General features: G+C 33.2%; 1 protein-coding gene across 1 annotated transcript; it reads right to left on the bottom strand.

Moving 5' to 3' along the window:
* Positions 1–461: 461 nt before the first annotated feature.
* On the bottom strand, positions 462–11,457 carry LOC100373932 (nucleoredoxin-like protein 2). The gene is made up of 3 exons (XM_085503264.1): positions 11,360–11,457; positions 8,169–8,475; positions 462–1,034 (listed from the first exon to the last, which is right to left on the bottom strand). Exons 2-3 carry the CDS (start codon positions 8,456–8,458, stop codon positions 863–865), a joined length of 462 nt encoding a protein of 153 aa, XP_085359390.1. The 5' UTR covers positions 8,459–8,475; positions 11,360–11,457; the 3' UTR covers positions 462–862.
* Positions 11,458–14,452: the final 2,995 nt, after the last annotated feature.

The raw sequence follows: 14,452 nt of genomic DNA, 5'->3' as shown, positions 1-14,452 counted from the left end.
CACAAGCAAATGAGGGATATCTTTCACTTCAGGCTTTTTTTCTAACATCCTTGCTTATATGTAAAGCAGGTATTAAATATGATAATCTCAATCATTAATGTTAAATGAACCTTTGCAAGCGATCAGTGTGTTATTGATAGTGTATGTTCAATTGCCATAGATCTTCATGCATATCACTGTACACAAATATATCTTAGATGAACCCTCATTTTATGAATCCTTGTTAATGTTTCTATAATCATTAAAAAAAGCCTACAAATAGATTAACAAAATAAAGAAGCAAAATGCAGTAATATGGTATTACACTCTCCAGAGGAAAATGGCGCCATACCATAACCTTTAAAAATTATGTTTTGTTTTTTTTGAGAACATGAAAACTTCCACTCAAAGCATGGTTGTCATATTGACCATAATATTAATGGATCTCACATGCCATTCTATGCATAAATAACAAAATAACATTATGGCTATTTTTTAATTGAGAGTACCATATTTGCTCTATTACATGAACCAAAAATTACATTTAATATATGCTGGATCATTGAAATATTTTAACAATTTTGACATGTATGTGTAATACTTATTACTAATATTTTACTAGTGAATAAAGCAAATTTATAAACTTATTGAATGAAAGTTCTTATATCATTCTTATAAGTAAATGAGGTCGTTATACATGTCTATCATTTTTTTAAATGATAAGACTCTAGACTATATTAATTTTTATGGTTAATATTTTACTTTAAAATAATTTTTCATTTTCTAAATCTCTTATGCAAATATGTTATAATAAAATTTATATCTTGCCATCTTAGTTGATATAAGAGTTTGCATTTTAAAAACGATTTTTTTTACATAGAAATCACTCTGCACTGAAATTTTGGACAATATTAGATGCCTGCAACCAGTTCTTGAAGGCAAGTGGACCTCTTGTTTGTACCTCTGACCGTCCTTGATCGGTGATGACATCTCCGTTCTGCTTCACAATCACCAGTGTAGGAATAGACGATATGTGATACCTCTTCTTCAATTCACTGCAAATATAAATATGAAATTACTTATGTCAATCTAATTGAAATAATAACCCAGTTTAGGATACACAGCGCCCTCTATTGACAAAATGTTTTAACTGTCAAAGTTTGTTGGCCATCAAAATTTTAGCATAAAAAAAATCCCCATCATCACCCAATTTTTGAAAAACAGTTATTTTAATTTTTGTTGTTGTCAGGCCTTAATAGCAGCATCTTTGTGGTATACTTGTTAGGACAATTACTTATATATACTACCGGTAATACGCTGTGTTCTCTATCAAAGTGTTGGTGACAGCGCTACAAATTTGAAAATGCACATTTACATATACATTGTGTTTATCGAGGAAATGGGCACATGATGACAGTAATGATCGGCAAAGCTACCGTTCGTCTGCGAGCAACAAAAACGGGCACAAGTGTGAATTTCTCTCTTTGTTTATTATCAACACCCTTTAAGATAGAGATGCAGTTTATTTGTGAATTTCAATCAAAAATAGCTTTTTAAATTGATTTTTATCTAAAAAAATATTATGTGAAAATTTGACCAATGATTTCTAATTGGAACACCATTAAAATTGTTGTTTATTTTCTGGTTAAAAATAAAAAACACTCACACGTGGCAATGTCTATGTCTAATTGCCTAATTTGCATGAGTAATCAAATAACAGGACCTTTGATTGACAATATGCAAATCGAGATTGTATGGGTCATAGTTCATTCAATCATGCGCATGTGCAATTATTCCCAAATAAGTTCTCATTCGCTAGCAAACCAAACATTATATTTCCTCAGCGTTTTTTTCCTAATTTTTATCATTACATTATGAGTGGTGTGAAAAGTAGCAGTGACCGCCATAACTTTTTTTTTTTTAACTATAAGTGCAAGTATGTTGAAAATCTGAATGTCACTGCTGTATGTAACTATCCTGTTATTCAGTAGGCTGGATAAAATTGTGTGTTAATGGTAGGTTAGCCTGACAAGGTCGTGTGAATTGCACCCTTTACGTTGCTCCAAAACCAACACACACCTGACAGAACGATGTAGTTTTTGTTTCCCCAACGATTTTTTGTCGGTACCAATCAAATTGCAGGAACGTCATATAGTGACAGCCATCAAAAAGTAACCATTCATGGCAGAGTTTATTTCCGGGCAATGTTTATCATCTTGTTGAAAACAGTTTGTGATTTTTGCCGACAATACAAACACAGCTTTGATCAATGGTGTTAACATGACCACCAAAATGAATATTCATCATAAGTCATTGCAAGAAGGCATGAACTTTGGGAATTCACAGTATTGATCTTGCCGACGAGACATACACTATTCTGTCAGGTCTGATGCTGTTCAGCTGGCGAGGACCAACTCCCGCCTACATGTCAAACTAATTGTCGGTGGGCAATCATTGAATATTTCATATCTCCATAATACTGATGATATAATAATGAGACAGTCATACATGCAAATGTGACCCGTATGAGAATACAGAGAAAGAGAAATTGATATCCGTATATGACGAAGTAATATTCAATAAACTGAAATTGTGTGCGTCGGTCACAGAGGTCAATATTTGATTTAGTTATATTAATAACCCTAAGAAACCCATGAATACTTCAATCATTTATAATGACTCATTCCCCAGACATACCCTTTAGTAATAGCTTCTTCATTAACAATTTACAAGATGCAGATAACACTTAGAACACCAAATAGAAAAAACATTATCACCTGCGAGAAAATATGGCTTTCATATCCTGGGTGTTATATGTTGTTACCTTGAATTAAGGGATTAAATGTAGTACTTTTGTTTCAAACTCCTGCTTATTGTAAAAGTAGAACATACCGTAGTTCTTAATGTCCCCCGAGACAACAGATTTTCACCATATCTCAAATTTTCATTTCCTTTTGGATTCATGCTTATTGTTCCTTCTCCAATAGGACCTAGTTCTTAATGTCCCCCAGAGACAATACATTTTCATCACATCTCAAATTTTCATTTCATCACATAAGAGGAAATAATCAAGTAGTTTAAGAATGTGAATACTTGTGGTTATCATGAATTATTTAAAAATTCTGATAAAATACTAAATGTATTTATAATAAAATGCTTCCTATGGAAATCATTCTAAAAATGTAAATTATTTTGTACTTTGTGAAAACATTCTGAAAAGTTGATGATATGCATTAAAATCAATAAACAAGACAAATTTTGATAATATTTTTAAAAATTGAATACCCGAATTCTACTGCTTAGATTTACATACTTCACAATTACATGGAAGCCAGAGTGAATTTTTAAGCTATAATAATCCAGCCAAGTGTCTCCACATATAACAGGATTGTGGAGAGAGAGAGAGAAAGATGAACACACACAATGGCATGCAATATGTAATTAGAGTTTGTATTACACTCCTCTAAGGTCAGTGTCCTAAGAAATATTATATCATATTAATTTTATGTATATTGTATTCAATTGTACATACAAGTGTTTAACAGAACACATATAAGTAGAATATAGTTCAAAATGACGCAATGTAAAAATTAAGGAGGTACATGTACCTCTATGTCATAAAATAATAATAATAATAATAATAATAATAATTACTTTATTGACATGCTATCCCAAGTGGGATTCTCATCAAGTACAATAAAGTGTAAACACATGGAAATATACCTTTGGCATGTGCCTTAAAATACACCCCTACATACGATCCCCTGTTAGTCAGTTCAATAATTTGAGGTCAAAGGTTGATGTCTGTACCAATTACACTTATCATGTATGAAAAAACATTTAACTCAGTATAGCTGTTTTACAACACACATACTGGTTCAGGTGACTATGGTTGAAAGTAAACCCCAGGGTGCACACTGTATTGGACCATAAATCAAAAGTAGTTCAAATATCGTGACAGAAAATGGTTCTATGTACATCTGTGTCTTTTACTATATCTTGGTTTTATATACTACTAAATCTATTGATATATATATATATATATATATATATATATATATATATATATGTATATATATATATATATATATATATATATATATATAGATATATATAGATATATATATAGATATAGATATATATATATATATATATATATATAAAATATAGTGTTTAAAACAAGGAATGATTATATTAGTATTGTTATATAAATCATATTGGACAAAACTCCTAAATTTATAAAATTAAGGGAGAGATTTTGTTTGGGGTATTTTTCATGTTAGGTGTTGAGGCAAGTCAACTCAATGAACTATGCCCTCAGTGTTGAAATATTTCTTATTCATTCTAGTATTTATTTACTATTATTTTTGTTGTTGATATGGACTCATTTGCCTGAAATAAATAAATAAAAATAATCAAAATTAAACTGTAAATAGCTCCCGTGTGATCAGAGCATGTATTATAAAGGTATAGGCTTTGTCTAATAAGTGAATGTAATTGCATGCAGATCAATCCATCAATAAAATTGATCAAGATGTCTGAGAATCTATGACATACTGTATATGGAAACACATGATTTTGATATGGGCATTTTGAAAAACATGCAAGGACACTAACTTGTAAACAAAGGGCACTAATGAGGCACTCTATGAATGAGGTATTTCTAGAGGTCGGGGTTTGTCTTGTCTGCAGTTGATTTTTGTTTTGATTTTCTTAGGTTTTTTTTTTCCAATGCGACTTATTTCACTTATTTTTTTTAATTCTTGGTAATTAGTGTCGTTAGCGACAGAGTAGTAAAAAACGCAATTAATCTCAGTGCAGCAAATCGGGATAGATCTTCCTGACGCAATGGGCAAATTTCGCTATTTTCGCTGACAAGTAAAATCTGCTAAATTAAACCTACGTGAATATGTAAAGTAACAACAGACTGTTTCCTTGACAGATTCTTGAAATTAAATCATCAAAATAGCACAACTAAAAAGTCTGTACAACATACCTAGAACAGATAAATAAAAACATTGTTGTTTAATGATCATCCGGACTTTGAGCCCTTTAAAGTAAGTCATCCAGCCCTTACATACGCCAACGATTGAAATTTGTTTAATTGCTATCAAATTATCGCTCAAAAAAAACGTGCTTTTGATACAAACCGAATATCGCAATAGACCCTGCACAAAACTACCGCCATTTTGTCTTCCTTGTCCTCGTTCAGCAAAAACAAAAAACTCGCATATTTACTATTTGTTTAATGAATGCATTTTTTGTTTAATAATATCAAACAAGAATAAACACTAAGTAAAATAGGAATCAACTGCTTCGTTTTATTTGAGTAAGATGGAAACCAAGAGAAAACAAATTACTGTCTGCTCGAGGAGAAGACACTGGGAGTCATGTGCAAAGAGATTGTTTATAAATTAGATCACATTGGAAGTGCTTTCAGTCACGTTGTGTAGCTTCAATGTGTAAAATAGAAAATTTATATCTTGAATAAAACTGACAAACTTCCTTGGTGTTGCTGTCAGGTGTCTGCCTTACACATGTATTAAGTGTAGTCGCGAGGATTCAGCTTTCCTTTTCTCTGCTCGTGGCGTCGCAATAGCGGTGAAGGTCAGTACTGGGTTGAACTGACAGCCATGGCCACTATATTTTGAATGATCATAAATAATTTTTGAACCCAATAGTAGTGATCACTGTGATTATTATATAAATTTCTTGCAAAGTCTGGAACGATACGAAAAAAATCGTCGATTTCCTTCTATATTCATGCTTGAAAGTAGGCCGAAGTATCCGCAGGTGAATACGAGTATCCAGATAATAAGTTAGGATCGATCAGTTCACACGAATTGTTCTGTTCTGATTCATCATTGCAAAACAATGGCCTGGAAACGGCCCAGCTTGAGGGAAACAGTATCGTGGAAAGAAAGAACAGTATCAGACCCGATACCCTTAAAAGACCTGAACATTACAGAGTCGCGGGCAAAACAAAAGTTACGAGGCTATTGTCTAAGTGACGCAGGCCTGAGGAAAACACTGTACATGTAACCAGCACATTTACGAATCAAGATTGGCAGAAAGTTGTACGGCATCTGTCTTCGATTTTGTCTATTGATGAATATGATGCACAAAGTGAAATTGAACTTGCGTTCATGAAAATCGGAAAGGGTACTGCCTTTTCGTCAAACTAAAAAAATGGCTGCGTCACTCTTGTAACTGCGCATGTGTACTCCCCATACTCGCATACATTTGATGTTTTTAGTCGCTGCATCTGCTCAAATAACATCCATCATGATATAATAAATCATTATATACTAAAATTCGCAAATTTGCAGACCTTCCAATGAAATATTATCAGTTTTTTTTTGCGACAGAATACGTTATTGCAATATGCAAATTAGGCTACTCACCCTAGTCAAATATTTGTTAAGAAACTTTAAAGACTCTAAGTTATAAATTAACAAGCCATGCATGGCACAGTCCCTGTTAGTTATCAAATTTAGGATAAATAGTTTTGTTTATAGTAATATGGCTGGAATATAACCATGTCAGGAATATGATTTTTTAACATTAAAATTGACATTTGTATCTGATCGTCAAACGAGTACTTGTCCATATTGAGAGATATTGCTCTGGAACAGCATTCAAAATCAGCCATTTTAAATACATGTATATATATAACGTGATGTATAACGAATATATAAAATTTGAATATAATCAGTCAAAGCATTTCAGAGATATGGCTCTAGAAGCCCAATCATTAAAACAAAATGGCCGCCAGTCAGCCATTTTGAATCCAATCTGCAAAATAAAATGACGTGCATCAGGAACCCATAATGTCTAATGTATGTACCAAGTTTGAACAAAATCCATCTATAAATGCCAGAAATGCTTAATATTTGATGATTTTTTAGCACAAAAATGATCACCATTCGGCCATTTTGAATAGGATCGTCAAACCAATATATCTGTTTATCTATGAGATGATGTATAATGAATATTTAAAATTTGAATATAATCAGTCAAAACAAGTCTGAGATATGGGTCTAGAAGCCCATTCATTAAAACAAAATAGCCGCCAGACAGCCATTTTGAATCCGATCTGAAAAATAAATGATGTGCATTAGGAACATGTAATGTCTAATATATGTACCAAGTTTGAATGAAATCCATTCATAAATGCCAGAAATGCTTGATATTTGATGATTTTTTAGCACAAAAGTGGCCACCATTCGGCCATTTTGAATAGGATCATCAAACCACTATATCTGTCTATCTATGACATGATGTATAATGAATATTTAAAATTTGAACATAATCAGTGAAAGCAAGTCAGAGATATGGCATGAGAACCACATTCATTAAAACAAAATGACCGTCAGTCGGCCATTTTGAATCTTATCTGAAAATCAAATTATTTGCATCAAGGTCCCATAATGTCTAATGTATATACCAAGTTTGAACAAAATCCATCTGTAAATCGCCAAGAAATGCTTGATTTTTAGGATTTATTAACACAAAAAAGGCCGCTATTCGGCCATCTTGAATCAGATTGTGAAACAAAATGATGTGCATCAAGGTCCCATAATGTCTAATATATATACTAAGTTTGAACTAAATCCATCTGTAAACAGCCGAGAAATGGTTGATTTTGATGATTTTTAGCACAAAAATGGCCGCCATTCGGCCATCTTGAATCAGATCATGAAACAAATTGACGTGCATATGTATAATATCATGTATGATGTATGTGTGAAGTTTGATTGTGATTGGTCCAGGCATTTCTAAGATACAGATACTGCGTCCGAACGGGGACTAATTAATGCAATAATTGATGAATTAATATGCATGGAATTGCACCAAAATCTAATCAGCGCATCTACTCATCATATATTAGCTGTGTACCAAATTTCATTTGAATTGAAATTGTAGATCTTGAGTTATCAGTGGAACAAATTTTAGTCACAGAGTCACAGACACTGGCACCACATAAGCTTCGTTTCACGGGAGCTAAAAACAAGATATAGATTAGCCAAACAAATGGTTCCTCTGCTTGGTTTGAGTCATGAAGAAAGCCCCCCCCCCCTCCTCCCCCCATATTTTCGTCACAATATTATCATAACTTTCAAAGACATGCCCAAACATTTTATTACCACCCCTAGCAACCGTTGTTACTAAACAAATTGTTCACTTACCCAACAAGTGCATCACCAAATGGTACACACAACCAATCACCATGTTCCTCAACCATGTACTGTTTCATATCTTGCGGTGATCTATCCGAGGAAATGAAGACGATTTCAAACGGTGCATTTTTCTCTTTTAGCTCCGAGTAAACATCAGCCAGTATCGGAGTAAACATTTTACATGGTGGACACCAACTTGCAGAAAAGTATAAACCAACCACTTTATTGCGAAGTGCGTCTTCTCCACTGATTGTAGCCTGGGATTTGTTGGATAAGGTCTTACCAACGAACAGGTCCATATTTAAATCTAATTTAGCTAAAAAAAATGTATGGTAATTATATTGCAATAAGAGATAATGTGGATAACTTTGAATATCTTTGAATATCTTTGAATATGTTTAACCTTTTCACCCATCAGTTCCCTCTTTTCATTATAAATTCACAAATCAGTCCTGTTTATAGTCTGCACTTTCCTTCAGAAAGCTTGGGACAAAAATAGCTAAATTTTTTGAGTAAAAACTAAAAATTGACTGAAATTTTGTCTGTTGGCTCCAAAATTAAGGTTCTTTTCCAGAAATGTTGATGCATATAAGAAAAAAAGTGTCGAAAAATTTGGGCGAGAAACTCTGGAGGTAAAAAGGTTAAGGAGGTTAGATTGAATAATAATTGAAATAATAACTAATTTTTTGAATTTGTATCAGAAAAATGAAAAATCACTATGATATAATTTCTGATTTTGTTAAAACATTTCAAAAAATTGACGTTTGAGTTAGATATCAGTGTGATAATAGTATTTCAATATACTGTGGAGTACTTAATTTTCGCTTGGAATTTATTTTCGTTATTTTCACTGAAGGGATGATTCCGTGAAAATAAAATCCAGTGAATATACATTTTTCTCTATATTTTACATTAATCTCATCAAAAATTAGTGAAAATAAATTCCAAGCAAATCGCCCAATCATTTAGATAATGTGTTCTATGCTAAATTTTACATATTCACTGGGTTTTAATTTAGCGCATTTTCCAGTCAGCAAAATAAGCAAAATTTAAAACCCAGTGAATAATTAACCCTTTTACAGTACTAGGAATGTGCAATGATATATCTGTATGCGACCAGAACAACTGTTTTTTTTTTATTGTACAATAACTTGTATCTTCAGTTGTTACTATCTTGATTAAATATCAAACATAATTCTGTGAACATTCCAACAGATACTCAAAATTTTGTTAACAATTTGGAATATTGCAAATTAGTCATGAATGTTTCATGTGTTGTTTTTTTCCCCAAGGAAACAGATTGCTGATCAAATTCCCCCAACAACCCAAATACATTTATCAGCGCATGCACCATTACTTGGAAGTATGACATACACATATGTATACTATCATGATCCAAAGTATATTTGTTTCAAAACCAAAAAAAATCTGTATTTTAATAAGAATTTTGACCTGAAGCTACCAAGGTGTAAAATAAACTGACAATGGAACTAACTATGAAATCATCTTTCAATTCCTGCATTTGTTCTATTAGAAACACACGTGTTTGTGCAAGTGACATGGTCAGTACTAGTTCTTTTATATTCTAATGATTAATTATACATTAAATACAATATGTTACTCTAATTCAGTGCATTCATGTACTATAAAAATTTAGTCTGAAAAAATGAAAAATAGTAATGTTAATAATTTCAAATAATTGTGTAATTGCAAAATTTGAAAAATAAACTACAACATTTTCTTTGAAATTGAAATGAATATACAATTAATAATTAGAATAACTATTCTAGTTTAAAATGACTGCCATTAGTTCACGATTTTATTTTTTTCAGACACCACATGCAATGTTTTTTTTCACCTTTTCCAACCCAGTCAGTAGTAGTCAAGAACAAATTTAATATGTGTAACCATGATTCCATTATTGGTTCTGAATTCATAATGGTTATATGAGGGGGGAGGAGCAAGGGGGTAACTGGTACAGTTTTACGGGAATTAAAAAGGGCTTTTTACAATTTACAAGGAAAAAAAGACGTTTTTACAGTTTACAGTGAAAATTGAATGTTTACAGTTTACAGAGGAAATAAAGGTTATTTTACATTTTACGGAAAATTAAAAAAGAAAACCTAGAAAATTCTTGTACGTACTGAAAAAAATGACACATTTTTACAATGTACGAAAAAAATATTTGATTGATTACGTTGTACGTCTAGCCTTTGATTACAAAATTACGGAATTTATTTTTTCAATTTACGTTGTACAAACAAAAAAATATTGCAATTACGTTGAACATAACCCTTGCCCCCCCTCTTATATTATATTGACGAATGATTGACAATAAATAGCTTTTAGGAGGAGAGATAAAGCTAGTTATACTTCTATTGTTGTAACATATGAAAAGAAACTCAAAAAATATCATGATTGTACGCACATGTCAGTGAGACACTATTCTAGGAATCACCTGAAGAATATCTCTAAATCAAGAGATTTATTTTTCTCATTAGTATCCATTATCCCATTTATCACAGGACACGTCTTTATGTTTGATGACATACCGAAAAATTAGTAAGTGTGAACATACGGTGTAGGTCCATGGTGTGAACAAATTAGGTTACAGGGCGATGGCTGTAGAGGTGTGTTCGAATACACATGTCAGACATGTAAACAATGAATTTATCATGCGTCGTGTACGTCGCTATGAGTCCCATATCGAACAGAACGCGACCCGACTAAAGAATTTCCCAATCGGGAGACTTTTTCCCTGTATCAAAAAAAACCAAAAAAAAAAAAAAAACCAAGGTGACTTTTTTCTTAACACGTAACCGAAGCTGAAAACGAAAGTAGATTTTGCTGTTGGAATTTTAATCGTGTACAGTCCGCATAAAATCATCCTTGGTTTGTCAGAATCTGTCTTCGTATCGAGGGTTTGTCTCCTGGTCGAGAACTTCATTTGTCCCTTAATTTGAAGATAGTCTGAGTTTTTAGGGAACATACGTGCCATGTTGCATTATGGACGTACGTCCATAGTTGCATGTAGCATGGATGTTCTTAGTACATCCATGCATGTAGATACTAAATCTGAAAGGATCAATCACCGGAAGCCTTACGTCGTTGACAAGAAGTGCGATATCATTTCAGAAATTATGAAGAGTGTAATACCCAGCAATGTCCCTTGAAGAATTCCATGTATCTGAGATACTCACCAAAGCAAGGATTGGGGCTCAAATAACCAGAACGGTGCTCATTAAAGTCACGATTTTCTCTTGGTCTGTTCACTCACGAAAACCAGTATTGATTGAGCCTGTCGTTGGTGGCGTCCTCAACTTCATGACTCATCTATCAAGCCAGCAAGTCAGTTTGCAAGGTAAAATGTCAGTGGTGACGTGTTAAAAAAAACGACACACTTTAAAAGGAAACGTGTAAAACGTGACCACCTGGTTTGAAGAGTTAATGAAATGTCACGTAGTTGTAATGTGTAAGAATGTAACTCTAAGGCTGCATTGCGTATTGGTTATATAAAAGAAATGACCTGTTGATATCAACAATTTGACACTTTTCGAGAGAATGACTAAAACGTTTTAAACAAAACGATCATTAATTGAGCAAAAGTTGACACCAGCGAGGTATGGCTCAGACTTTATTCAGATATTATACACCATCTTAAGAAGTCTGAATGTATGTACTTTATTTATCCGAAGAGTACTCTTAGAAGTAGTGTACTTCCACCCATATACCTTGGTGACTCTAAGCTTGGAATTGTGCATAAGAACGTTTTTATTGTATATGTTGTTATGGTAACTTCACGGATGATGAGGACATACAACGACATTTATTCGACCATTCTACAGCAGAGCCAATATTTTATTTCGAAAATATTCTAGTTGTAGCAGTGAAGTTAAAAATATAGTGTTTTGAACCTTTTGCAATTACATGTATTCTTCACAGCTTTGGTTTCAACATTGTCGCAAACGTCTCAAGTCAGCGAGAAGCGTTTGATGACATTTTATAATAAAGCATTCTCTGTCCGTTGTCTCGTTCAGAACCGTAATTTGGCGTATATGATTCCGTGTTGTGTATAATAAAGTGTTCATTCCCGGGCCGGCCCGGGTCTGTAGTTGTTTGTCATTGGCGGATTTAGATGGGGGCCGAGGGGGCCGCGGCCCCCCTATTTTTAACAACCAACAGGGCAAACTTGGCCTTAGGTCAACTTATCGACCCCCTATTCCAGAATCCTAGATCCGCCCCTGTTTGTATACTGCGCTGCACTATTACTATATTTGACGTATTTATACTAACATACCTTTTTCACTATATACTCTTCTCACTAAATGTGACAATAAGATTATTATAATAAGTATTGCTTTTAACCGAGTTGTGAATGTCAGTGTTTTGGGTTGTGATTAATATTCTTAACAATGACTCAACTCGTTTTAATTTTATAACGCATTTTTTTTTATAATCTACGTCATAGACATCTATTGAGTGTATGCCTACATGTGACTCCTAGCATATATGTGTACGAAAATCCATTAAACTCAGCTGCTTCGGAGGACACATATTTATACATAGGTACGTATGTCGTGTTAAACATTTTGATCTTTATCTATCGAAAACATTTATTATTGTATTATCGAAGTTTTCTTAAATACTGTGTTTGAGGTTTTTTTTTACATATTTGATATACGTACAATTTTTTTCTTTAAACCGAGTCTATAAATAGACATGTTGTTGACATAAGTGCGAACGTCCCTTTATTACGTATTTATATAATGTTAACTTTCGACCAATGAGGGACATTCCCGCCTAGGGTTCAGTATCCTACCGAGCCTATAAATAAGACGTTGTTGTATTTAACGTCTGCTTACATATTACTTTATGGTAAATTCTCCGGTATATCAATGGATGTACTGTATTGACGTAATAAACTACTCTACGTGTTTATTACTTACGTATTCGTTTCTTGTGATCGATTTGTTTGCATAGCCTGGCATTTCTTATTTTGGATATAACCCATTCACGAATCATAACTCCACAAGGTATTCTATATTAATATTCTTGTATATATTGTATATTCATGATTTAAAGTGGATTTACATCGGTTGTATTGAATTTAACACTTCTCGCAATTCTACAACATACTGGTCGTTTTCCAGCGGCACTGGACGACATTATAATTACTCAAATGAATTACTTAAAATTAAAGCGCGGTGGTCGTCGCGCAGCACGTATTCGAATTTCATGTAAACAAACAATGTTGTATTTTACACGCGTTGTATACGTCGCTATGAGTCCCATATCGAACAGGACGCGGCACGACGACTACCGCCCTTTAAATTTTTGTACTACATAATAGATTATAATACCACAGTGTTTTCTCCTTTTTTGACTTACAGGTGAACCTTGTGTGTTTTATATTAAGCTATGTGGTCTTATACCACTAATTGGAACTCCATAGACGACGATGTTATCATACGAGGAGATTGCTATATGTGAATGATAAACAAAGTTGAAAACCTGACTCTTAAAAATGGGAAATCAACATGCCAATAATAAGCCACATGAAAAAACGCACATGTTGGCCAGCTCAAACTCAGGTAAACAAAGCACACCTACTGTTTTTGGATTGCACCTAGAGAGATCACTAGAAAAATACCAAGATTAGAACATCCAAATACAGACAGAATAAACTCACAGGTAACACAGTCGCTATAAAGTAGTAAATAAACGACCACATGTTAGTCTCACCCAGGTGATCACGCCCTCTAACAGGACGCACCTGAGAAAAAAAAATATCAAAGAAATGTCATTGACTCTTGCAAGGCATTTAAATTGAGGGGCTATGAACGGTGATTGGTTGATTAGTGGCACAAGACAATATGATTGGATGAAAATATTGCCACGATTGCCAGACACACAAGCATATAAACTTCAGCAAGATTAAACTACTGGGGGAGGCATGTTTGTTAACCATCTCACTAGGATGGTTTCTGGTAAATTCCTTTTTGAATTTGAATTTAATTCTTCTCCAAAATATATTTGATGCAAGCTTTCTACATTTTTGTATTATCCCACTTGCTCTTACTGACAATTATGATCACTGTAAACGATACATAATAAAATCAACAACAAATTCTGAAATACCCGAGCGCTGCAGCTAGTCTAATCAAATCAAAAACAATTTTCATTGTTACAATCAGGCAAATGATTTCAGGATTTTGTTGGATAATAATAATAAGAGTCCAAAGCCATTATGTTTACAGAGTCGGTGATAGGTTTTTTACAGACCATACTTAGCG

This window comes from Saccoglossus kowalevskii, chromosome 9 (genome assembly GCF_978046115.1).
Source record: "Saccoglossus kowalevskii chromosome 9, keSacKowa6.1, whole genome shotgun sequence".
Lineage (NCBI taxonomy): Eukaryota > Metazoa > Hemichordata > Enteropneusta > Harrimaniidae > Saccoglossus > Saccoglossus kowalevskii.
The sequence above is the reverse complement of the archived record's forward strand: the minus strand, read 5'-3'. Positions and strand labels throughout refer to the sequence as shown.

What these genes read in the sequence shown, in the direction of transcription:
- LOC100373932 (XM_085503264.1), bottom strand. Translation starts at nt 8,458, where the DNA reads ATGGACCTGTTCGTTGGTAAGACCTTATCCAACAAATCCCAGGCTACA. An exon ending in TTTGGTGATGCACTTGTTGG is followed by an intron (nt 1,035 to 8,168) that starts GTAAGTGAACAA and finishes TTATATTTGCAG; the next exon opens with TGAATTGAAGAAGAGGTATC.